This window comes from Scyliorhinus torazame, chromosome 30 (genome assembly GCF_047496885.1).
Source record: "Scyliorhinus torazame isolate Kashiwa2021f chromosome 30, sScyTor2.1, whole genome shotgun sequence".
Lineage (NCBI taxonomy): Eukaryota > Metazoa > Chordata > Chondrichthyes > Carcharhiniformes > Scyliorhinidae > Scyliorhinus > Scyliorhinus torazame.
Window position 1 is genome coordinate 6,051,518 of NC_092736.1, and position 25,441 is coordinate 6,076,958.

General features: G+C 46.1%; 1 protein-coding gene across 4 annotated transcripts in view; it reads right to left on the reverse strand.

Annotated features, from left to right (window-relative positions):
- Positions 1-24,847, reverse strand: part of LOC140404331 (calcium and integrin-binding protein 1-like) — a 32,584-nt gene extending 7,737 nt beyond the window's left edge. The window contains exons 1-6 of one of the 4 annotated variants that reach the window (XM_072492711.1): positions 24,697-24,847; positions 5,977-6,132; positions 4,803-4,837; positions 3,957-4,056; positions 1,331-1,484; positions 563-681 (exon numbers count right to left, since the gene is read on the reverse strand). In XM_072492711.1, the coding sequence (XP_072348812.1) occupies positions 563-681; positions 1,331-1,484; positions 3,957-4,056; positions 4,803-4,837; positions 5,977-6,027 (459 nt within the window). In that variant the 5' untranslated portion in view covers positions 6,028-6,132; positions 24,697-24,847. Of the gene's footprint in view, positions 1-562; positions 682-1,330; positions 1,485-3,956; positions 4,057-4,802; positions 4,838-5,976; positions 6,133-12,265; positions 12,396-13,183; positions 13,468-21,487; positions 21,540-24,696 lie in introns of those variants that run through there. The other 3 variants (XM_072492713.1, XM_072492712.1, XM_072492714.1) reach the window with 3 other exon arrangements.
- Positions 24,848-25,441: the final 594 nt, after the last annotated feature.

Sequence of the window (25,441 nt, forward strand, 5' to 3'; positions counted from 1 at the left end):
AGTGATATTTTCAGAGACCAAGAAGCAGGTTATTGGCCTGCAATATCAGGGGGAAGTTGATGCATAAAGAATGATGAAACCAGACAAAATTGTAGATGAAATAAATAGAGCGTGATTTAAAATAGCACCTTTCATGACCTCGACGTAGCAAAGCACTGCGTGGCTGATTGAGGTACTTTAAGTGTAGGCACGATTTTAATATAGAAAATGCAGCAGCCAATTTGTGCAAAGCAAATTGGGATTAATATTTACCTTAATATCTCCCTCTCTGAGCTATAAATACACAATTCTAGTGCTCTTCTCTAAACTCTCACTGAGCTCATTCCATTGCCTCCGATTCTAATTATTTCCCAGCACCCATTAACTCTTTCCTTCCTCCTACATCTGTGGGCTTGGGAGGAGGAAGAGAAGACTGAAGGAAGCACTTCCACAGTTGGCATCACTATCTTCTCGAGTGGGAAGTCAGTGTTCTGGCTTTGTACCTAGGTTTCCAGTTTAAATTAATGACGCTGTTAGTTTTTAGTATTAAAATGTGCAGTTTTTCAAGAAGAGTTTCCCTTACGTTTTGAATCAGCTGGTTCATTTCTGCCTCTGACAGTTGAGTATCAGATGTGCCTCCTGTCAGACAATTCACCAAGTTCTTCAAATCCTCTTTGTCTAAAGTGCCATCATCATCAAAATCTGTAAACAAGTGTCAAAAGAATGAATGTTTTAAACATGCTCTACATTAGGTCCGTGTCACTCACAGACCACAGTTGCAATCTTTTCTCGTGGAGCTGACTCTCAAACAATCCCATCATGCTGTGCGGCAAATAGGTGGGCTCATACATGTACCCATGTGCTCTCCATTTTAATCCACTGTGCAGAGGTCAGACAGTTTCCCTGCAGGGACAGGAACAATTATTTCAGCTACTTATCTTAGCTTTAACCTTTTAATGGAGGGCAGTCAGTTGGTCCCTAAATACAAGATAGGAATTCTCTTATATTTCCTCTTACTGGGAACACAGGGCTCAGCACTGAATCTGAACTTGGTCAGGAACCCACAGACAGACAGATCTACATATAGAAGCTCAGAGCATGTCTACCAGGGTGGCCTGCAAGTGGACCTCATTGTATTGCAGGAGCACTGCATTGAATGTCTTTTAGGGAAGGAAATCTACCGTCCTTGTGTGGTCTGGCGTACATGTGACTCTCGACCCACATCAATGTAATTGACTATTACCTGCCCCCTAAAGGGCAATTAGGGATGGGCAATAAATGCCCAGCCTGTGACACCCACGTCCAATGAACGAATAAAAAGGTCTAACCCCGCCTAAAAGATCAGACTAACCAAAAATCCTGAAGGCGTAGTGAGACTTGATCTCAAGAGTTGCCGAATCACTAAAAGCACTGAGCATGTCCAAGAAATCCTCAAAGGATACACTGCCATCCTTTTCAATCGCAGTCGAGAACACCAGACAGATTCTTTCTCGAAAAGGGTTAGCCTAAAATCAAAATACAAAAACAAAGTAACTTAAAATAGTTTACTGCCTTTGTGACTCATCTATGCAGTCTTGACTGAGTGGTGATTGGTTACCCGTCTGGAGGTTATCCACATCCAAGACCAATTCTGTCCTAAATCATCAGAGGAACATTCAGCAGCCATTCTGTGCAGTTCAGAGAAAGTTCACTAGACTAACACCAGGAATGGACGGGTTGTCGTATGAGGAAAGGCTGGCCAGACTGCTGGAGGTTCTAAGAGCGAGAGGCGATTTGATTGATGCTGAGGGGTCTTGACAGGGTAAATGTGGAAAGAATCCTATTGTGGGAGACACTATAACTAGGGGTCATTGTTTAAAAGTAAAGAATCACCTATTTAAGACCGAGATGAGGAGAATTTATTTTTAAGACTCATGAGCCTTTGGAACTCTCTTCCTTAAAATTTGATAGAAGCAGTCTTTGAATATTTTTTACGGCAGAACTAAATAGATTCTTGCTAAGCAAGGGGGTGAAAGGTTATCGGGGATTAGGCGGGAATATGGAGTTGAGATTACAATCAGATCAACTATAATTGAATGGCGGAGCAGGCTCGAGGGGCTGAATGGCCTCCTCCTGCTCCTAGTTTGTATGTTCTCTGTAGGAGACTCAAGACCATAAGTGCTTAGAGGCTGAACTAACATTAGGGCCAACACAGCCAAAATCAATCCTCTTCTCAGTGTCTAGAGAGGCAGATTCCAGCAGATAATGAGAAGCAATCAGGACATTTCCTCCTCTTGAACCCAGAAAACTTTCAACACTAACTCCAGTAAGCCTGATGTCGGTAATGGGAAATATTCTAGAATCCATTAACTAAGATTTTATTGAAGCAAGATTTGACTAAGATTTGAAACAAACCTGTTGGACTTTAAGCTGTTAAGACTTCTTACTGTGCTCACCCCAGTCCAATGCCAGCATCTCCACATCATGGCTAAGATTTTATAGCAGAGCAATTTGAAAATAGTGGCAGGACCAGACAGAGTCAGCATGAATTTATGAAGGGGAAATCATGCTTGACAAATCTGGAATTCTTGAGGATGGAACTAATAGAGTTGATGAGGGGGAGGCAGTGGATATGGTATATTTGGACTCTCAGAAGGCTTTTGACAAAGGTGGCATAAGAGATTAGTGTGTAAAATTAAAGCACATAGGATTCGGGGTAGTGTATTGAGATGGATAGAAAACTGGTTGGCAGACATGAAATAAAGTAGAAATTAACGGGTCTTTTTAAATTGACAGCCAGTGACTAGTGGGTTACTGCAGAGATTTATGTTAGGACCCCAGCTATTCACAATATGTATTAATGATTTAGATGAGGGAACAAAATGTAATATCTCCAAATTTGTAGATGACACCAGTTGGGTGGAAGGGTGAGCTGTGAGGAGGATGCAGAGATCCTTCAGTGTGATTTGGACAAGTTGAGTGAGTGGACAAATGAATGGCAGACGCAGTATAATTTGGAGAAATGCGGGGCTATCCATTTTGGTAGCAAAAGCGAGAAGGCAGACTATTATCTGAATGGCCATGAATTAGGAGAGGGGAATGTGCAACAAGACCTGGGTGACCTCGTACTCCAGTCACTGAAGGTAAGCATGCAAGTATAGCAGGCGGTAAAGAAGGCAAATGATCCGTTGGCATTCAGAGCAAGAGGATTTGAGTACAGGAGCAGGGATATCTTGCTGCAATTTTGCAGGGCCTTGGTGAGGCCACACCTGGAATGTGTGTGCAGTTTTGGTCTCCTTATCTGAGGAAGGTTGTTCTTGCTGTAGAGGGAGTGCAGCAAAGGTTTACCAGACTGATTCCTGAGCTGGCGGGACTGACGTATGAGGAGAGATTGAATCGGTTAGGCTTGAATTCGCTGGAATTTAGAAGAATGAGGGGTGAATCTCATAGAAACCCATAAAATTCTAACAGGATTGGACAGGGTTGATGCAGGAAGGATGTTCCCGATGGTGGGTGCGTCCAGAATCAAGGGTCACAGTCTGAGGAAACGGGGTAGACCATTTAGGACACAGATGAGGAGACATTTCTTCACCCAGAGAGTGGTGAACCTGTGGAATTTATTACCACAGGAAGTAGTTGAGGCCTAAACATTGCATGTTTTCAAGAAGCAGTTAGATATAGCACTTAGGGCGAAGGGGTTCAAAGGATATGGGGGGATTAGGCTTTGGAGTTGGATGATCAGCCGTGATCATAATGAATGGCGGAGCAGGCTCAAAAGGGCCAAATTGCCTGCTCCTGTGCCTATTTTCTGTTTCGAACCCGTTTGCTTACACAGAATTAATTTCTGCGCCAACACTACAGATGCCAGAGTGGTAACATTAGCGCCCTTGCTGAAGAGCTTTCCAGTTGCAAACTATTGGAGCAAAAGGAGAGTTGTCCACAGACCGACCATCTCACATTACTGGAATTCTGGAGACTGCATTGGGATCTTTCCATACCTTCAGTTCTGGTAACTCGCAGAATCTCTCCTTTGCAATTCGTATGTTTTGGAAGTCAACCAAATCTTTTGAAAGCAGTTCCGTGAATATTCGATAAGCACTTAGTGGATAGAAGAGTTAAATGGACATTACTATGTTAAACTTTGTCTTTGGAATGTTACAAAACAATCTATGAAAATTTTAAAACCAGAACTGCCAGTCACAATGCAATGCACGTGAATGTTTAACGCAAAGCAAAGAACCATTATTCTCCAGCACTTGTGTCCATGGGAATATGCATTGATTCAGTTGAAAAAGCTGCTGATTAAGAGGCGGAATTCATGAAGTGATCACCATCATTACAAGCAGCTGTATTTATCATCCATCGCTCCGTACCTGTGGTGTTAACTCCTTTCCGAGGTATAGTTCCACAGGTACAGAAATTCATCTGTTACCTCACCCAAGCTATTCTTGTGTGAGCCCGGATAGTGAATGGTGATGGTTATTTGACTGTGGAGGCCTCATCCTAAGCCTGTTATACTCACTGTACAGCTACACATGTGCAATGGTCACTATAGAGCAAAGAGGAGCAAGAACTCTGGCTGATGTTTCTTCCTCCTTATTGAGGAACAAAGCAGCCAATTGCATTGTCAGAGCTGCTAACTTTGCTGAGAGCAGCATAATTCAAGGACTGAATCTTTGACTATTACTGTTCTGGAAGAGCTATTGCTATAGTAGGACGTGTATTTAGCGAGTAGGCCCGCACCACAGCGCTTCAGCAATTGCTGAGATGTCAAATCCCACTGTGGTGATTTGATGGATATTTTCAATATTCTCCAGGAACAAAATATAAAATCTTCTACTTACTGCAGAATGTCTTGCTTTGTTAGAAACGTTAGTTCCTAAAATAAAGGGAGAGAAAGAAAAAAAACACTTCAACATTGCTGCCACAAAGATTAACCATTGTTACAGTCTGAGTCACTCGAGCAAGTCAAGCTATTTATGATCCAACAACTGACTAAAGATGGATGTTCTCGGTCTTTGCTGCACAAGAGAGAAAAACGCCTTGTACCCACCCCTATCACAATTCAATTACAGAAAATGCTGTATATACTCAGCTGGTCAGGCAGCATCAATGGAGAGATGAGTTAACATTTCAATAATTTGGTTTCTCTCTCTATAGATGCTGCCTGACTTGATTATTTCCCAACACTTTCTGCTCTTCCATCCGATTTCCAGCATCCATAGGATTTTGCTTTTCAATTAATTATCAGTTTGGCAGAGTTGACCTTTTTGCCTCTAGGATCAAGCGCCACTCCCAGGCTGACCCTCTGTGCAGCATTATCAGACAATATGGTAAATTGTCAGTTTGTAGTGATTAGCACTGCTGCCTATGGCGCTGAGGACCCGGGTTCGAATCCCGGCCCTGGGTCACTGTCTGTGTGGAGTTTGCACATTCTCCCCGTGTCTGCGTGGGTTTCACCCCCACAACCCAAAGATGTGCAGGGTAGGTGGATTAGCCACGCTAAATTGCCCCTTAATTGGAAAATAAATAATTGGGTACTCTAAAAGAAATTGTTAGTTTGTTTGGGTGGATGCAAAAGGTCCTGCAGAACTATCACAAAGAAAAATAGGGAGCTCCAGTGACCTGGTCAACATTGCTCCACTCTCCTCCCTTGACAGTCAAAAATACATTAACTGATATTAATCTCATGTACTATTTGTGAAATATTACCGTGTGCTGCTTTTACACCAAGTACTGCGCTTCAAAAAGTAGTGGGTGTGATGAGATGCACTTTGGGATGTCCTGTTTACCTTCCAAGGGAATATTTTCTGCTCCTGATGATCTTAATGATGCTGTTGCTGCGCAGCCTAATTCTCTTGGCTAAGATACTAATAGGAGCCAACATCTCATATTTGGGTTTATGAGACTTTGATCCAATATTAAACTAAGACTGGAATGGCCACCGACTGCCATCCAGACTGGCTTAGCGATTATTGAAAGAGTTGTAATAAAATACTTTGGAAAGTAAAATTTCACCTGATATTCAGAAAGTTGCTCCTTTGAGAGGTGGCTGGCCGATCCTCCCATATTCCCACTTTGACACAAATGACTCCAAACTTGGAGCTTCTGGGAACAAAAATTCTCCTGTGGTACCTGCAGTCTCTCTGTATAACTTTTGAATTAAATTTGGACCTGAAAGGAAAGCACACAGGTTAACATGTCTTGTGAAGATCTTTCTTCTTACCTGGATGTTGAATAATGGGAGAGAGCCGTTATTGGGTGGAGGGTGGAGAGCAACAACAGGTTAAAGTGGCACAAAGGTTGCTGACTCTAGTCACAGGTGGTTACTGGGTTTAGTGAATTGCAAACAAATGTTTTGAGACGTCGAGATGAAAACTGGCAAATAAAAGAAAATCATCTGATGTAATGCAACGGCATTGGAGTCATTTAAATCCATTACTACTTTTCGCAAAGATTCTCAAAATGTTTCATGCACATAATTAAACGATGTCGTTATTGTTGCTGTTTGGACGAATAAGTGAGATCCATCTACAGCAGATGATCAGTTAATCTATTTCTGGTCAATTTGACTGGGAGGAATGTTGGCCAGGACCCTGGGAGACTCCTCTCCAAGATGGAGGGAGATTGAATAATGGTAGAACTGGGATGAAAATGAGCGCCACTGTCTGAAGCTGAAGTCAGTGGTCAGAGATGTGTCGGGTGCTCAGGAGGTTGACGAGATTCCTTTTTTGATCTCCTACATTAAGCTTGGTTGCGCAGGGAGATTTGAAATGATGAGCTGTAGGGAGGGTGTGGTCAAATTTGGGGGCAGAACAGATTTGTTCTTGTCTAACCAAATCACCTGATTTGCACAGAGAAATTTAGGGCAATTCTTATATTTCACATTAAAACATTAATTGGAAATTCTGGGTTTGGAGTGGAGGGGAACAAGATTGATAAGGTAAAGCTCTGACTCCTAACCATTATGCGATACATATCTTCATGCATTATAAATCAGGCTATTAAAGGTTTGGTGTCTAATGTTACTTCCGATAAATGCACTGTGCTGAAATAGCTCATCTTAGCTGTAATGGAGGCCATTATGATATAATTAGCTTCAGTGTCTCAACAATGTAGCGGGTGGGGAAAACAGCCGAGATTCCTGTACCTGACAATCGTGTGTATGTTTATTTAATTTTGTTTCAAAAAATAGTTGGAAACAGTGAGGAAATAATCTGCTGTAGCTTTAGTCCAGTGAAGCCCACCCTCCACCACATTAAACATCAACTGAGATCAAGAGTTTAGTGAGTTTTGATATTTTTTTTTACTGACAAGTCAGATATGGATAAGGAAAATCATTAGGTTATTTTAGCACATCAATCATTAGAATCTTCAATTGCATCATCCAAGGTGCTTCTAAATAAATTAAGGGTGTTTGCTTGCACTACCTTCCTTATCCCATATGTTTCTTTCAATAAACATTTTATTGAGGTATTTATTGGTATTATAACAACACAATAAACAATGTACATGAAACTATAAACATAGTGCAAAAGCTGTTTCCCTCCCTTCCAGGTCCCACCTTTATTAACCCCCTACTCTAAGCTAAACTACCCCCCCCCCGCGCTTCTGCTGACGATTAATTTTCCGCGACAAAGTCGACAAACGGTTGCCACCTCCGGGCGCACCCTAACAGTGACCCTCTCGGCGAATTTGATTTTCTTCAAACAGAGAAAGCTGGCCATGTCCGATAGCCAGGTCTCCGACTTCGGGGGCTTTGAGTCCCTCCAAGCTAATAGTATCCGTCTCTGGGCTACCAGGGAAGCAAAGGCCAGAACGTCTGCCTCTTTCTCCTCCTGGATTCCCGGGTCTTCCGACATCCCAAAAATCGCCACTACGGGACTCAGCGCCACCCTTGTTTTTAACACCGTGGACATGATATCTGCAAACCCCTGCCAGAATCCCCTGAGCTTCGGACATGCCCAGAACATGTGGACATGGTTCGCTGGTCCTCCCGAACATTTTGCACACCTGTCTTCCACCCCAAAGAATCTGCTCATCCGGGCCACTGTCATGTGAGCCGGTGAACGACCTTAAATTGTATCAGGCTGAGCCTGGCACAAGTTGAGGACGCGTTGACTCTACTCAACGCGTCCGCCCATAGACCATCCTCTATTTCTCCTCCCAGCTCCTCCTCCCACTTGCGCTTCAGCTCCTTAGTCTGTGTATCCTCTGACCCCATAAGTTCCTTGTAAATGTCCGAGATGCTTCCTTCTCCTACTCACCCTCTGGAAACTACCCTGTCCTGAATCCCCCTTAGCGGTAGGAGCGGGAAGGTTGACACCTGTTTATGCAGGAAGTCCCGCACCTGCAGATACCCGAATTCATTTCCCCTCGCCAACCCAAACTTCTCCAGTACCCTCATACTCGGAAAGCTCCCCTCTATAAACATATCCCCCATCCTCTCAATCCCTGCTGTCCGCCATATCCAGAACCCCTTATCCCATATGTTGATCACCCTGTATATTAATTTTTTCCTCTAGCTAGTTTGAATCCCAAATATTCTACCGTCAGTCCCCTTTCATTGAAGATGCCCTTCAGTGCTAGAGGGATGGAGTTTAAGACTAGTGAGGTTATGCTGCAATTGTATAAGGTGTTAGTGAGACCACACCTGGAGTATTGTGTTCAGTTTTGGTCTCCTTACTTGAGAAAGGACGTACTGGCACTGGAGGGTGTGCAGAGGAGATTCACTGGGTTAATCCCAGAGCTGAAGGGGTTGGATTACGAGGAGAGGTTGAGTAGACTGGGACTGTACTCAGAATTTAGAAGGATGAGGGGGGGATCTTATAGAAAATTATGAAGTGACTAGATAGGATAGATGTTGGCAGGTTGTTTCCACTGGCAGGTGAAAGCAGAACTAGGGGGCATAGCCTCAAAATAAGGGGAAGTAGATTTAGGACTGAGTTTAGGAGGAACCTCTTCACCCAAAGGGTTGTGAATCTATGGAATTCCTTGCCCAGTGAAGCAGTAGAGGCTCCTTCATGAAATGTTTTAAAGACAAAGATCGATAGTTTTTTGAAGAATAAAGGGATTAAGGGTTATGGTGTTCGGGCCGGAAAGTGGAGCTGAGTCCACAAAAGATCAGCCATGATCTCATTGAATGGCGGAGCAGGCTCGAGGGGCCAGATGGCCTACTCCTGCTCCTAGTTCTTGTTTATGTTCTTATGGGAGATTTAGGGTATGGCTTTAAGAAATGTTTCTTTGACCTGTTTCTTCATTATTTATTTACTGAATAAAAGGAAGTCTGGTGCAGTGGGTAACGTCCCTGCCTGGGAGCCAGAAGCTTCACGTTTGAATCCCACTTCAGGACTTGAAGGCCAAGGAATAATGTGGCCAAACTACCAAGTGACAAATTCTTCCAGCAGATGCTGATGAAAGGCAGTAAGAGCGGGAGAGATTCCTGGTCAGTGATGAAAAGGACATTGGAGCTTCCACTGTTATTTATAACTCTGGACCACTGCACATTGCCATAGTGATGTCTTGGTGTTTGGCTGGCTGGACATCCTGTCTTGGATTATAGAGATAGTTAGGTAGAATATAGCTATTAGGTAGAATTCATAAATAATTATACTTTAAACTGATGAAATGGTGAGGGGCAGCTTTTTACCCAGAAGCTCTCGCACAACGGCACAGGACACGGGCACACATCGGGGGTTTGGGGGGGGGGGGGGGAAAGAGAGGAGGCACTGATTTTAATTAAGATAGATGAACATTACTTTGTGTACAATCCACTGGAATTTTGGAAAGGCCTTTTTTGGACACAAGTATTGATAAGGACTACCTTTGCACAATTTTAAATACTTTATTCTTTACCAAAGGAATGTTTAAAAAGGTGGTGGTAACACCTGATAATCATAATTAGATTCTAGTAGAAAGGATTCTTAAAATCGAGCTCAGGATATGAAATGAAATGAAAATCGCTTATTGTCACAAGTAGGCTTCAAATGAAGTTACTATGAAAAGCCCCTAGTCACCACATTCCGCGCCTGTTCAGGGAGGCTGTTACAGGAATTGAACCGTGCTGCTGGCCTGCCTTGGTCTGCTTTCAAAGCCAGCGATTTAGCCCTGTTGTAAACAGCCCCAGGAAATGAAAGGTTAGCACGGTAGCATTGTGGATAGCACAATTGCTTCACAGCTCCAGGGTCCCAGGTTCGATTCCGGCTTGGGTCACTGACTGTGCGGAGTCTGCACATCCTCCCAGTGTGTGCGTGGGTTTCCTCTGGGTGCTCCGGTTTCCTCCCACAGCCCAAAGATGTGCAAGTTAGGTGGATTGGCCATGATAAATTGTCCTTAGTGTCCAAAATTGCCCTTAGTGTTGGGTGGGGTTACTGGTTATAGGGATAGGGTGGAGGTGTTGACCTTGGGTAGGGTGTTCTTTCCAAGAGCCGGTGCAGACTCGATGGGCCGAATGGCCTCCTTCTGCACTGTAAATTCTATGTTAGTGGGCTTCCAAGAGTAAGAATTGAACATTATCTGATATCTTTTACAAAGGATAGATGCTATAAGAGTAGCCTTTTTTTTTTATTCGTTCATGGGATGTGGGCGTCGCTGGGCCAACATTTATTACCCATCCCTGAGGGAAGTTAAGAGTCAAGCACATTGCTGTGGGTCTGGAGTCACATGTAGGCCAGACCAGGTAAGGACGTCAGATTTCCTTCCCTAAAGATCATTCGTGAACCAGATTGGTTTTTACAACAATGATTTCATGGTCATCCTTAGGGTTTTCATTCCAGATTTTTAAAAACATTATTATTGAATTCAAATTCCACATCTGCCCTGGTGGGATTCGAACCCATGTCCCCAGAGCATTACCCTGAGTCTCGGGATTACAAGTGCAGTGACAATACCATTACACCACTGCCTCCCCAGTTGAGCTAAAAGGAAAAAATATCATTAAAAATTATAATTTCCCTGTTCAAATTTAAAAATCACTATTGAAGTATAGAAACAAGTGAAATGAATTAGGGTTGTGATTCGAACACATTGCAAACATTTATTGACCAGATCAACACTCACAACGTTTACATAAGGCAATATTCAAGCAATAAATAATGATCACTAATAGTGAATGATAAAAGGTTAATCAAAAAAGAAGCTTAAACAATGAAGTAACATCCATAGCTGCTAAGGAGGATGTAATTTAGTTCAATGGGATACAAGATTGGCACGGAAACTCAGAAGTATTGAGTAGAAACAGTAACCAGTCCAGTGCTTCTGAAGCTGTTGAAGAGCTTGGCCAGGTGAATAGAGCGGTTTCTGTGTCCTGCTATTCATTCAGACAGCTAAACCACTCAGAATTTAAGGCAACACTTTGCTTTAAATATTTGATGGTTATCCCACAACATTTTTCATTCATTTACGGGATGTGGGTGTCGCTGGCTAGGCCAGCATATATTGCCCATCCCAAATTGCCCTTGAGAGGTTGGTGAGCTGCCTTCTGAAGCATTAGTCTTTTTACTGGATTCTATATTAAAACCAAGATAATATTTTCTATCTTTGTAGTTTTTAATGTTGCGATATCCTTATCCACTTTAAACAGTTATGCATATTACAGTTCTTTAGTAAACTTGAAAATAATTTAGTAAAATATAACATCTCACATAGTATTCTGTGTGCAACTTTGAGGGCCCCCTCTTGTATCCTCCTTTTTAAGAAAGAAAATTCCCAATTCAGGGGCAATTTAGTGTGGCCAATCCATCTACCCTGCACATCTTTGAGTTGTGGGGGTGAGACCCACGCAAACACGGGAAAAATGTGCAAACTTCAGACGGACAGTGACCCGGGGCCAGGATCGAATCCAGGTCCTCGGCGCCGTGATTCAGCAGTGCTAACCACTGTGCCACCATGCCTCTCGTATGCTCCTGAAGTGGAGAGTTACAATGTTATGAAGAGAGACCTTCCACCATTAAAATACCTGGATCAGCACAGTTAGCACTGCTGCCTCACGCCACCAAATATCCAGGTTCGATCCCGGCCCCGGGTCACTGTCCATGTGGAGTTTGCACATTCTCCATGGGTCTCCCACAACCCAAAGATGTAGGTGGATTGGTCAAGCTAAATTGCCCCTTAATTGGAAAAATAATAATATCTGGATAATTATATGCATCCTGGCTGATAATGATTCATAAAGGCTATCTGGAAGAAGGCAATATGCCTTGGTTATCTTCCTTGACGGAGAAATGGTGCTTAGACCCAAATCAAGTATCTGCAGCAAATGACTCTTTTAAACTCAGGTGAAGGTGATTATTAAGGGGGTGCTCCTGACCTGAGATGGCTCCAACAAGGATTTAGGGATATAAATCACTTCAAGACCATGTGGATGAGATTGGTGCCACTGAATTTGATCCCTATTCCGGTGGGAGTGGATTCGGGACCTATCTTCTGCCCCTAACCATGGTGGAGATTTTGGTGCTGTGGGATCTGCCTTTGGGCCAAGAACTGAAGATGTAAGAAGCTGAATAAAGTTCTCTACTTGTAGAACTTTCACAAATAAACACCAGCCCCACTGAAGAAACAAATAAGGTGCTGAATTGATATTACTGAAAACATAACTTGCATCAGCTGAAGTATTAAAGAGTGGCTTAAGAGAAGACATTGTCTACAAAGATTGCAAATATCTTCCACGTGGGGAACTGGCACAAACCGAACAATATTATTTTTATAATAACAAAATGCTGGAAAAACTCAGCAAGTCTTGCAGCATCTGTAGAGAGAGAGAAGCAGAGTATATTTCCAGTCTGTACATTTGGAGAGAGTAAATGCTTATAGCTAGGAATTAGGTTCAGCAAATTAAAAGCCAAACAACCAATGTTTATAGTTAATGAACAGGATGACAGGAATATTAGATTAATTACTGGATGGCTCTCTCAAGGTACATAACAGCAAGTAACTAAAACGCTGGATTGAACCAGAAGGACTATATACTTGGACTTGCAAAGTTAAAACTTTAAAAAGGCCGGAATCGGGATGTTGAGGCTGAACTTCAAAGAAGGACCGAAGAAACAGCCCAACAAAGGGAGGTGAAATTTAAAACCACAATTCGCACAAAGCAAAGCACAGTGTAAATAAATCAACCATTTTCCCAAAGGGAAATACTAGTGCCCAGGTGTTACAAAACCTTAAGTCGAAATTCAGCTCAACTCATTTATAGGAGCCAGAAATTCAATACTGCAGGGAAACTCACCGAGAAAGAAATATGGTGACACCAGCTGAAAGGCAAAAGGATCGTTCACTCTGAAGTAAGAACTGCAGGAATTAAAGGACTCCAGGTAAAGCCAAGTTCGAACAGGAACTGAAATTCCCCAAACATCCGAGTAAAACAGATCATGCTAGTCTGTTTTTCTCAGATACCCGTGCAGCAAACATCTCCGAGGACAAACAGCGTCAGTAAAATCGAACCGAAATCCACAAAGGCAGAGAAAGTTAGGAAGGTTCCAGCCAGCTGAGAAAATTGTCGCTCTCTAGCCATCGTCCTCGTCAGGAGCAGCCAGGGAAGCTCCTCCCATCAGAGGGAGGGTTCACATTACCAAAACCTCAGGGTAGGAACATCACCAATATCCACCATGTGATGACTCCTGGAATTATTTTCTCTAAAAGAGGATCATAACTAAATGTAGACCAGGAGTTGAATATTCTGACTGACAACAATCCAATTAGTCACAAAACTGACGCAAATGCCCCAGAAAAATAGGGAGAGCTCGGGGGGAATATCAACACCAACTGGAACCAAACGCCAAATAAACCCCGCCTGATGCATTTCCAACATATTTTGCAATCAAAGTAAACACTTAGACAAGAGTCAAGGAAAGCACAAGATATATCTAAAGGATAGGTCCAAATCACTCCATGTACTGATGGCAAGATCCCAGATATTCCCAACAGGTAAGCCAGAGGGAAATCTATTAAAATGAAACCATGTTAAAGATATCTGGTAATGAATAAACTATAGGAAAGTTAGGTGATGTCTTTGAATTTAGAGGCACAAGATTGTCAGTTTTCCAGCAAGAACATTAAGTTTCCTGTTTTGACACATGTATTATTATCCTATTATTTCCCGGGATGAGCCTTCTGCTACTGTGTCAACATCTTCATTCTTGATTTTCCTCTTTAGTGTCAATCCTAAGCATGGTATCTTAATTCCTTCCCCATTTGCTGGACTCTGTAAGCACTTTGCTTCAGATGAAAGTTTTTGTCCTAGTTCGAAATCTCACTCCAATGACCCAAGAATGTCAATCTCTTCCCCTCTTGTGCTACAGCTGCCCTTCATAATCTTCCTCTACTTAACCTGTGCATTATGTGGCACAGCCCTTATCCAGAGATTACCTTCCTTCTGGCCTTGTTTTTCAGTCCATATAACGCCTTAAATTTCCCATGGAAGACCTCTCAGAGCACGCTGATGTTATTTGCGAGGGTATCCCAACTTTGAACACTGGTTCATGGGGGTGTATAGTTTTAGAACATAGAACAGCACAGTACAGGCCCTTCAGCCCACGATGTTGTGCCGACCATTTATCCTAATCTAAGATCAACCGAACCTACACCCCTTCAATTTACTGCTGTCCATGTGCCTGTCTAAGAGTCGCTTAAATGTCCCTAATGCCTCTGACTCCACCACCTCTGCTGGCAGTGCATTCCACACACTCACTACTCTATGTAAAGAACCTACCTCTGACATCTCCCCCCTATACCTTCCTCCAATCACCGTAAAATTATGTCCCCTCGTGACTGCCATTTCCATCCTGGGGAAAAGTCTCTGGCTATCCACTCTATCCATGCCTCTCATCACCGTGTACACCTCCATCAAGTCACCTCTCTGCCTTCTTCACTCCAGTGAGAAAAGCCCTAGCCTTTCTTCATAAGACATACCCTCCAGTCCAGGCAGCATCCTGGTAAATAACCTCTGTACCCTCTCCAAAGCATCCACATCCTTCCTACAATGAGGCAACCAGAACTGGACACAATATTCCAGGTGTGGTCTAACTAGAGTTTTATAAAGCTGCAGGCTCTTAAACTCAATCCCCCTGTTATTGAAAGCCAACACACCTTACGCCTTCTTAACAACCCTATTTCATTTCTGTGTATTTGGCTGTCAGCCCCTATCAACTTCCTTAACTATATATTAACTTATGTATATCTCAGGGACCTTCCCAGTTGTCTATAATCTGTTTCTCCTCCGCAAGATATTCACACTTGATTATTATCTAAACTGCCGTTCCAAACTTATTACCGAGAGAGACTCTGTCTAATTAAGGCCCTTTGAATACTCTACTACTGTCTCCAGGCAGATTCATGAGTCATGACTGTCAAATAAACTTAATTTTATCGGGTTCAATGTGTGCTTCTTTGGCTGCTCTCCCTTGTATCACGGGAGGGTTTTCTGCCAGTTCTGTAATGTCCTCCACCCTGGCAACATGGGAAACATTTTATTTTCATTTACGGGATGTACCATTCAGCACTCTCTTTTTTTTTTAATAAATATTTTATTGAAAATTTTTGGTCAACCAACACAGTACATTGTGCATCCTTTACACAATATTATAACAACACAAATAACAATGACCTATTTTATAAACAAAAAATGAATAAATAATAAAGAAACAAAAATGAAAACTAACCCTGAATGGCAACTGCCTTATCACAAGTAACACTCTCCAAAAATATAATTTAACAGTCCGATATATAATTATCTGTCGCAACGACCTATACATATTATACAGTATATATTAACAACCCTGAGAGTCCTTCTGGTTCCTCCTCCCCCCCAACCCCCCCCACCCCCACCCCCCCCAACCCCCCCCACCCCAACCCCCACAACCCCCCCCACCCCCCCCCCACAACCCCCACCACCCCCCCTCCAACCCCCCACCACCCCCCCCCACCACCCCCCCTCCCCCCCCACCACCCCCCCTCCCCCCCCCACCACCCCCCCTCCCCCCCCTCCCCCCCACCCTCCCCCCCCCCCACCACCCCCCCTCCCCCCCCCACCACCCCCCCTCCCCACCACCCCCCCTCCCCCCCCACCACCCCTCCTCCTCCCCCCCCTCCCCTCCCCCCCTCCTCCCCCCCCTCCTCCCCCCCCTCCCCCCCTCCTCCTCCCCCCCTCCCCCCCCTCCTCCTCCCCCTCCTCCCCCCCTCCTCCCCCCCCTCCTCCCCCCCCCCTCCCCCCCTCCTCCCCCCGTGCTCCAGTCATATGCGCCCTGTGTAATACCTTAAACTGAATCAGGCTTAGCCTGGCACACGAGGACGACGAGTTTACCCTGCTTAGGGCATCTGCCCACAGCCCCACCTCGATCTCCTCCCCCAGCTCTTCTTCCCATTTCACTTTTAGTTCATCTACCATAGTCTCCCCTTCGTCCCTCATTTCCCTATATATATCTGACACCTTACCATCCCCCACCCATGTCTTTGAGATCACTCTGTCCTGCACCTCGTGTCGGGAGCTGGGGGAATTCCCTCACCTGTTGCCTCGCAAAAGCCCTCAGTTGCATATACCTGAATGCATTCCCTTGGGGCAACCCATATTTCTCGGTCAGCACTCCCAGACTCGCGAACTTCCCATCCACAAACAGATCTTTCAGTTGTGTTATTCCTGCTCTTTGCCACATTCCATATCCCCCATCCATTCCCCCCGGGGCAAACCTATGGTTGTTTCTTATCGGGGACCCCCCCCAAGGCTCCAGTCTTTCCCCTATGCCGTCTCCACTGTGCCCAAATCTTCAGTGTAGCCACCACCACCGGGCTTGTGGTGTAGTTCCTCGGTGAGAACGGCAATGGAGCTGTCACCATAGCCTGTAGGCTAGTCCCCCTACAGGACGCCCTCTCTAATCTCTTCCACGCCGCTCTCTCCTCCTCTCCCATCCACTTACTCACCATTGAAATATTAGCGGCCCAATAATACTAACTTAGGCTCGGTAGTGCCAGCCCCCCCCCTATCCCTGCTACGCTGTAAGAATCCCTTCCTCACTCTCGGGGTCGTCCCGGCCCACACAAAACCCATGATGCTCTTTTCAATCCTTTTAAAAAAAGCCTTCGTGATCACCACCAGGAGGCACTGAAACACAAAGAGGAATCTCGGGAGGACCACCATCTTAACCGCCTGCACCCTCCCTGCCAGTGACAGGGATACCATATCCCATCTCTTGAAATCCTCCTCCATTTGTTCCGCCAACCGCGTTAAATTTAACCTATGCAATGTGCCCCAATTCTTGGCTATCTGGATCCCCAGGTAACGAAAGTCCCTTGTTACCTTCCTCAACGGTAGGTCCTCTATTTCTCTACTCTGCTCCCCTGGATGCACCACAAACAACTCACTTTTCCCCATGTTCAATTTATACCCTGAAAAATCCCCAAACTCCCCAAGTATCCGCATTATTTCTGGCATCCCCTCCGCCGGGTCTGCCACGTATAGTAGCAAATCGTCCGCATACAAAGATACCCGGTGTTCTTCTCCTCCTCTAAGTACTCCCCTCCACTTCTTGGAACCCCTCAACGCTATCGCCAGGGGCTCAATCGCCAGTGCAAACAATAATGGGGACAGAGGGCATCCCTGCCATGTCCCTCTATGGAGCCGAAAATATGCAGATCCCAGTCCATTCGTGACCACGCTCGCCATCGGGGCCCTATACAACAGCTGCACCCATCTAACATACCCCTCTCCAAAACCAAATCTCCTCAACACCTCCCACAAATAATCCCACTCCACTCTATCAAATGCTTTCTCGGCATCCATCGCCACTACTATCTCCGTTTCCCCCTCTGGTGGGGCCATCATCATTACCCCTAACAGCCTCCGTATATTCGTGTTCAGCTGTCTCCCCTTCACAAACCCAGTTTGGTCCTCGTGGACCACCCCCGGGACACATTCCTCTATTCTCATTGCCATTACCTTGGCCAGGATCTTGGCATCTACATTTAGGAGGGAAATAGGTCTATAGGACCCGCATTGTAGCGGGTCCTTTTCCTTCTTTAAGAGAAGCGATATCGTTGCTTCAGACAGTCGGGGGCAATTTTCCCCTTTCCTTTGCCTCATTAAAGGTCCTCGTCAATACCGGGGCGAGCAAGTCCACATATTTTCTATAGAATTCGACTGGGAATCCATCCGGTCCCGGGGCCTTTCCCGCTGTACACCCTGTGCCTTCCTCCATTGTGCCTCTGCAGTGCCCGTAGTCAGCAAGTCAAATTCTACATGTAGCTTTTGCCTTTCCCTGTACAGTCCCTCCTCCGGTGCTTCCGCATATTGTCTGTCCACCCTCAAAAGTTCTTGCAGCAACCGCTCCCGTTCCTTACTCTCCTGCTTCCTTTTATGTGCCCTTATTGATATCAGCTCCCCTCTAACCACTGCCTTCAGCGCCTCCCAGACCACTCCCACCTGGTCCTCCCCATTATCATTGAGTTCCAAGTACTTTTCAATGCACCCCCTCACCCTTAGACACACCCCCTCATCTGCCATTAGTCCCATGTCCATTCTCCAGGGTGGGCGCCCTCTTGTTTCCTCCCCTATCTCCAAGTATACCCAGTGTGGAGCGTGATCCAAAATGGCTATAGCCGTATACTCCGTTCCCCTCACCTTCGGGATCAACGCCCTTCCCAGCACAAAAAAAGTCTATTCGCGAGTAGACTTTATGGACATAGGAGAAAAACGAGAACTCCTTACTCCTAGGTCTGCTAAATCTCCACGGGTCTACACCTCCCATCTGCTCCATAAAATCTTTAAGTACCTTGGCTGCTGCCGGCCTCCTTCCAGTCCTGGACTTCGACCTATCCAGCCCTGGTTCCAACACCGTATTAAAATCTCCCCCCATTATCAGCTTTCCCATCTCTAGGTCTGGAATGCGTCCTAGCATCCGCCTCATAAAATTGGCATCATCCCAGTTCGGGGCATATACGTTTACCAAAACCACCGTCTCCCCCTGTAGTTTGCCACTCACCATCACGTATCTGCCCCTGTTATCCGCCACTATAGTCTTTGCCTCGAACATTACCCGCTTCCCCACTAATATAGCCACCCCCCTGTTTTAGCATCTAGCCCCGAATGGAACACCTGCCCCACCCATCCTTTGCGTAGCCTAACCTGGTCTATCAGTTTCAGGTGCGTTTCCTGTAACATAACCACATCTGCCTTAAGTTTCTTAAGGTGTGCGAGTACCCGTGCCCTCTTTATCGGCCCGTTCAGCCCTCTCACGTTCCACGTGATCAGCCGGGTTGGGGGCCTTCCTACCCCCCCCCTTGTCGATTAGCCATCCCCTTTTTCCAGCTCCTCACCCGGTTCCCACGCAGCTGTATCTCCCCCAGGCGGTGCCCCCCCCGCCCATCCCCTCCCATACCAGCTCCCCCCTCTCCCCAGCAGCAGCAACCCAGTAATTCCCCCCTCCCACCCCCCCACCCCCCGCTAGATCCCCCGCTAGCGTAATTACTCCCCCCATGTTGCTCCCAGAAGTCAGCAAACTCTGGCCGACCTCGGCTTCCCCCCGTGACCTCGGCTCGCACCGTGCGACGCCCCCTCCTTCCTGCTTCTCTATTCCCGCCATGATTATCATAGCGTGGGAACCAAGCCCGCGCTTCTCCCTTGGCCCCGCCCCCAATGGCCAACGCCCCATCTCCTCCACCTCCCCTCCTCCCCCATCACCACCTGTGGAAGAGAGATCAGTTACCACATCGCAGGATTAGTACATAAAACTCCTCTTTCCCCCCTTTTTAACCCCCCTCTTCGCCCCCCACATTCGCCCCACCACTTTGTTCAAATGTTCTTTTTAATAACCCGCTCATTCCAGTTTTTCTTCCACAATAAAAGTCCACGCTTCATCCGCCGTCTCAAAGTAGTGGTGCCTCCCTCGATATGTGACCCACAGTCTTGACGGTTGCAGCATTCCAAATTTTATCTTCTTTTTATGAAGCACCGCCTTGGCCCGATTAAAGCTCGCCCTCCTTCTCGCCACCTCCGCACTCCAGTCTTGATAAACGCGGATCACCGCGTTCTCCCATTTACTGCTCCGATTTTTCTTTGCCCATCTAAGGACCATTTCTCTATCCTTAAAACGGAGGAATCTCACCACTATGGCTCTGGGAATTTCTCCTGCTCTCGGTCCTCGCGCCATCACTCGGTATGCTCCCTCCACCTCCAACGGACCCGCCGGGGCCTCCGCTCCCATTAACAAGTGCAGCATCGTGCTCACATATGCCCCGACGTCCGCTCCCTCCGCACCTTCAGGAAGACCAAGAATCCTCAGGTTGTTCCTCCTTGCGTTGTTCTCCAGTGCCTCCAACCTTTCCACACATCGTTTCTGATGTGCCTCATGCATCTCCATCTTCACCACCAGGCCCTGTATGTCGTCCTCATTCTCGGCTGCCTTTGCCTTCACGACCCGAAGCTCCCGCTCCTGGGTCTTTTGTTCCTCCTTTAGCCCTTCGATCGCCTGTAGTATCGGGGCCAACAGCTCTTTCTTCATTTCCTTTTTGAGCTCTTCCACACAGCATTTCAAGAACTCTTGTTGTTCAGGGCCCCATGTTAAACTGCCACCTTCCGACGCCATCTTGGTTTTTGCTTGCCTTCCTTGCCGCTGTTCTAAAGGATCCACTGCAATCCGGCCACTTTCTCCTCCTTTTTTCATCCGTATCCAGGGGGGATTCCCTTCTGGTTTACCGCACAGTGTTTTTAGCCGTCAAAATTGCCGTTGGGGCTCCTATCAAGAGCCCAAAAGTCCGTTTCACCGGGAGCTGCCGAAACGTGCGACTCAGCTGGTCATCGCCGCACCCGGAACCCATTCAGCACTCTCACTGACCACTGTGAAAAAGGCTGCATATTCTACTAACCACAAATCTTTCCACTAATGCCATTCTCTTGTTAATGTAATCCATCCACAGCCATAGCTCTGCTGACAGGACTCTCAACTCTGAGGTTATGCCCCTTAATTGGAGGGGAAAAAAGAATTGGGTATTCTAAATTTATATTTTTTTAAAGCTGTTACTTCACAGCACCAAGGATCCGGGTTCGATTCCCGGCTTGGGTCAATGTGTGCAGTGTCTGCATGTTCTCCCCGTATCTGCGTGGGTTTCCTCCGGGTGCTCCGGTTTCCTCCCATAAGCCCCGAAAGACGTGCTTGTTAGGTGAATTGGACATTCTGAATTTTCCCTCAAGTGTACCCAAACAGGCGCTGGAGTGTGGCAACTAAGGGATTTTCACAGTAACTTCATTGCAGTGTTGAGTCACTTGTGACACTAATAAAGATAATTTATTATTGCTGGGTACAAGGAGGGAAGGCGGTATTGAACTGTTGAAGCCTTGTAAAGCAATAAACACACAGGTGCTGACCTGCCCTCAGCTCTACTCCGGTAACTCGTATCGCAAATTATAGCTGAACTACTGAACGTTAGGAGGAAATCTCAGCAGCCATCCACTTTTAAACCTTGTGAATCTCCTCTCACCTACTAACAGGATATATGATTCTTCAGAACAAGACCAATAAAACATTTTTACTAAACTATAACTAACCATACTGGAGTCTGAAGTCTACATCAGTGTTTCATCATGAACTGGGCTTCCTGGGTGAGTGGCTATTCAAACAAAAGAACAGAATTGGGGAATCGCAACAGAATCGCAGCCACAATTTGGTTTCATACACGCAGGTTCTCTTCTCACTAATTGTTCATTAAGTTGTCACATTTGATACTAAATCTGGATGTGTTTTATAAAGCCTATATCCTTAAGGACACAAGATGAGCACAAAGAACATATGGAATAGAGGCATGAGTTGGTCTCGTGTCTGTTCTGCTATTCAAAAGGATCATGGACTAAGCTTAGCCTCAACAGCACTTTCCTGTCTATCCCCATAACCCTCGACTCTGCTAACATTCAAGAATCTGTCTAACTTAGCCTCGAGTATATTCAATAATGGCACGGTAGCACAGTGGTCAACACTGTTGCTTCACAGCGCCAGGGACCCGGGTTCGATTCCCAGCTTGGGTCACTGTCTGTGCGGAGTCTGCACGTTCTCCCTGTGTCTGCGTGGGTTTCCTCCGGGTGCTCCGGTTTCCTCCCACAAGTCCTGAAAGACGTACTGTTAGGTAATTTGGACATTCTGAATTCTCCCTCTGGGTACCCGAACAGGCACCGGAGTGTGGCAACTAGGGGATTTCATTGCAGTGTTAATGTAAACCTACTTGTGACAATTATAATATTATTATTAAATGTCTCACAACTTTCACTGCTAACTGGGGAAGAGAATTTCAAACACTAACAACCTTCTGAGAGAAGAAATCCCTCATCTCCATCTTAAATTGGCCCTCTTATTCTGTAACTGCCCCTAGTTCTAGATTTCCCCAGGAGGGGAAACACCCTCTCAGCATCTACCCTGTCAACACCTCTCAAAATAAACTCTCTCTCATTCTTTCAACTCCATTGAGTAAATAGGCACAACCTTTCCTTAAAAGACAAATCTACCTGGTGAAGTCTCTAAACTGCCTCCAGTACAAATACTAAAATGTGGCCCATCAGTGACCTTCGGATTGTGATGACTGATTTCCTGATTTGTGTTTGTCTAGACACGTGGGCGGCATGGTGGTTAGTACTGCTGCCTCACAGCGCCAGGGACATGGATTCAATTCCAACCTTGGGTGACTGCGTGGAGTTTGCCCTTCCTCCCCGTGTCTACGTGGGTTTCCTCCGGGTGCTCCAGTTTCCTCCCAGAGTCCAAAGATGTGCAGGTTAGGCGAATTGGCCATGATAATTTGCCCCTTAGTGTCCAAAAGATTAGGGTCAGGGCATGGGCCTAGGCAGGGTACTCTTTCCAATCGTCGGTGCAGACTCGATGGGCCAAAAGGCCTCCTTCTGCACTATAGAGATTCTATTCAATGATTCTAAAACACATTATTTAAATTTTCCCGCTGCTGTTGCTTAAGGTGGAATTTTATATCAGTCATAAACTGAATAAAAGCAAAATACTGCGGATGCTGGAAATCTGAAATAAATACAAAAAATGCTGGATAAACACAGCAGGTCTGGCAGCATCTGTGGAGAGGAGACAGAACCAACATTTCTTTATGATTTGAGAGTGGACTCCAAAGGTAATTCTGTTTCTCTCCCGTGGGCAACATGGTTGTGCAGTGGTTAGCACTGCTGCCTCAGGGCACCGAGGTCCCAGGTTCGATCCCAGGCCCGGATCACTGCCCGTGTGGAGTTTGCACATTCTCCCCGTGTCTGCGTGGGTCTCACCCACACAAACCCAAAGATGTGCAGGGTAGGTGGATTGGCCACGCTAAATTGCCCCTTGATTGGAAAAAATAATTGGGTACTCTAAATTTTTTTTCAAACTCTGTTTCTCTCTACACAGATGCTGCCAGACCTGCTGAGTTTTTCCAGCGTTTCAATTGGGATTGTCTGGAGTGGGTAGTGGCCACCCAGTGGGGCTGGGTGGAAGCGAGGAGGCAAGTATTTTGGTGCGGATGGGGCCGGGGAAAATTGACGAGGAGATGGGCAGGGGTTGGAGGAGGCACTGTGAGGTGACGAGGTCGAGTCAAGACTCCAGCAGGAGCAGCGAGAAAATGGGAGGAATTCAATTTTTTAGTGGTGGGGGATTAAAAGAGGTAGCCTCAGAATCACAGAATACTACAGTGCAGAAGAGGCCCTTCGGCCCATCGAGTCTGCACCGACACCTGAAAAACACCTGACCAGCCTGCCTAATCCCATTTGGCCCATAGCGTTGAATGTTATGACGTGCAAAGTGCCCATCCAGGTACTTTTTAAAGGATGTGAGGCAACCCGCCTCTACCCCCCCCCCCCCCCCCCCCCCAGGCAGTGCATTCCAGACCCTCTGGGTAAACATGTTTTCCCTCAAATCTCTCCAAAACCTCCTGGCCCTCACCTTGAACTTGTGTCCCCCTCGTAACTGACCCATCAACTAAGGGGAACAGCTGCTCCCTCTCCACCCTGACCATGCCCCTTATAATCTTGTCCACCTCAATCAGGTCGCCCCTCGGTCTTCTCTACTCCAACGAAAACAACCCAAGCCTATCCAACCTCTCTTCAGAACTTAAATGTTCCATCCGAGGCAACATCCTGGTGAATCTCCTCTGCACCTTCCCCCCCCCCCCCCCCCCCCAGTGCAATTACATCCGTCCTATAATGTGGCGACCAGAATTGTACATAGTACCCCAGCTGTGACCTCAAAGTTCAATACAACTCCCAACATGTCCCAAAGAAAATAACTATCCAATCTTTACTCATAGCTAAAAGTTATCCAGAATAGTTCAGCTGCAGAGAGTTAGGAGGAAGGAGCAGTAACAGGAGTGCGGTCACTAGCTCCCAGATGTGGGTTTCATTTATCTCTGGGGGATTTCTCAGCAAAGTCTGCAAGCCGTAAAGAGCGGAACTGGGGAAGCGACATTGCAGAGATGTTCCTGTTACTCTCCCCTGTTACTGGCCCCGGGCTTTCAGCTCCCTCTGGGCTGCTCCTCAACCTGTCTGTCTGGCTGGGTGATCTGAGCATTTCCCCAGCTGGGCTGCGGGGTGATCACCGGGGCTGCTCCTTTTGAAGGGAGTGCCTGGGCCGGTAGCCCGGAGCACCAGCAGCTCCAAGCTGGACAGAGAGTGTGGCCCGGCCCAACCCGGTCACTGGGAGTGGGAGACATGGAAGAAATGAGAAGCAAGTTTAAAAAAAAAAAGTTTAACGCTTAAAATAAAACAAGCTCCAGAACTTTACTGACCTGAGCACAACTTACACGGAAGCAGGGGCGAGAGAGAGGTTCCAGAAAGCTGCTCTACAGAGCCGCCTGTTGCTGCAGTTACAACTTCACATGAAGTAAACTGACTCACTGCTTAAAACAATCCCGAAACCCCATCATGGGAACATGACACCAACTCAGGAGGAACCAGGGCAGGGCAATAATCACCTCCATCCCAACAACAGCAAAAAGATGATCACATTCGAGAGGCCACAGAGGGGATTTCCAGGCATGTTGCCAGGAATGGAGAATTGTAACTATTAGGAAAGGGTGGATGAGAGTCATAGAATCCCCACAGTACAGAACGAGGCCATTCTGTCCATCGAGTGTGCACCAACCCTCCAAAATAACACTCTACCCAGGTCCACACCCTGTAACCTAACCTGCACATCCTTGGCATTAAGGAGCAATTTTACCACGGCCAATCCACCTAACCGGCACATCTTTGGACTGTGGGAGGAAACCCGATCACCCGGAGGAAACCCACGCAGACCCGGGGAGAAAGTGCAGACTCTGCACAGACAGTGACACAAAGCCAGAATTGAACCCGGGTCCCTGGCGCTGTGATTTGCAGTTTGATTTGTAACTAAAGAGACACTTAAGTGAGGTGTATAAAATTATCCAGGCCTTAATGAGAGTAGAAGAAGGATGCATTTTCTTTAGCAGAGAGATGATAACCAATTTGAGGTAAGGAGGAGGTTGATTGGGTGGAGGAAATTCCCATCCA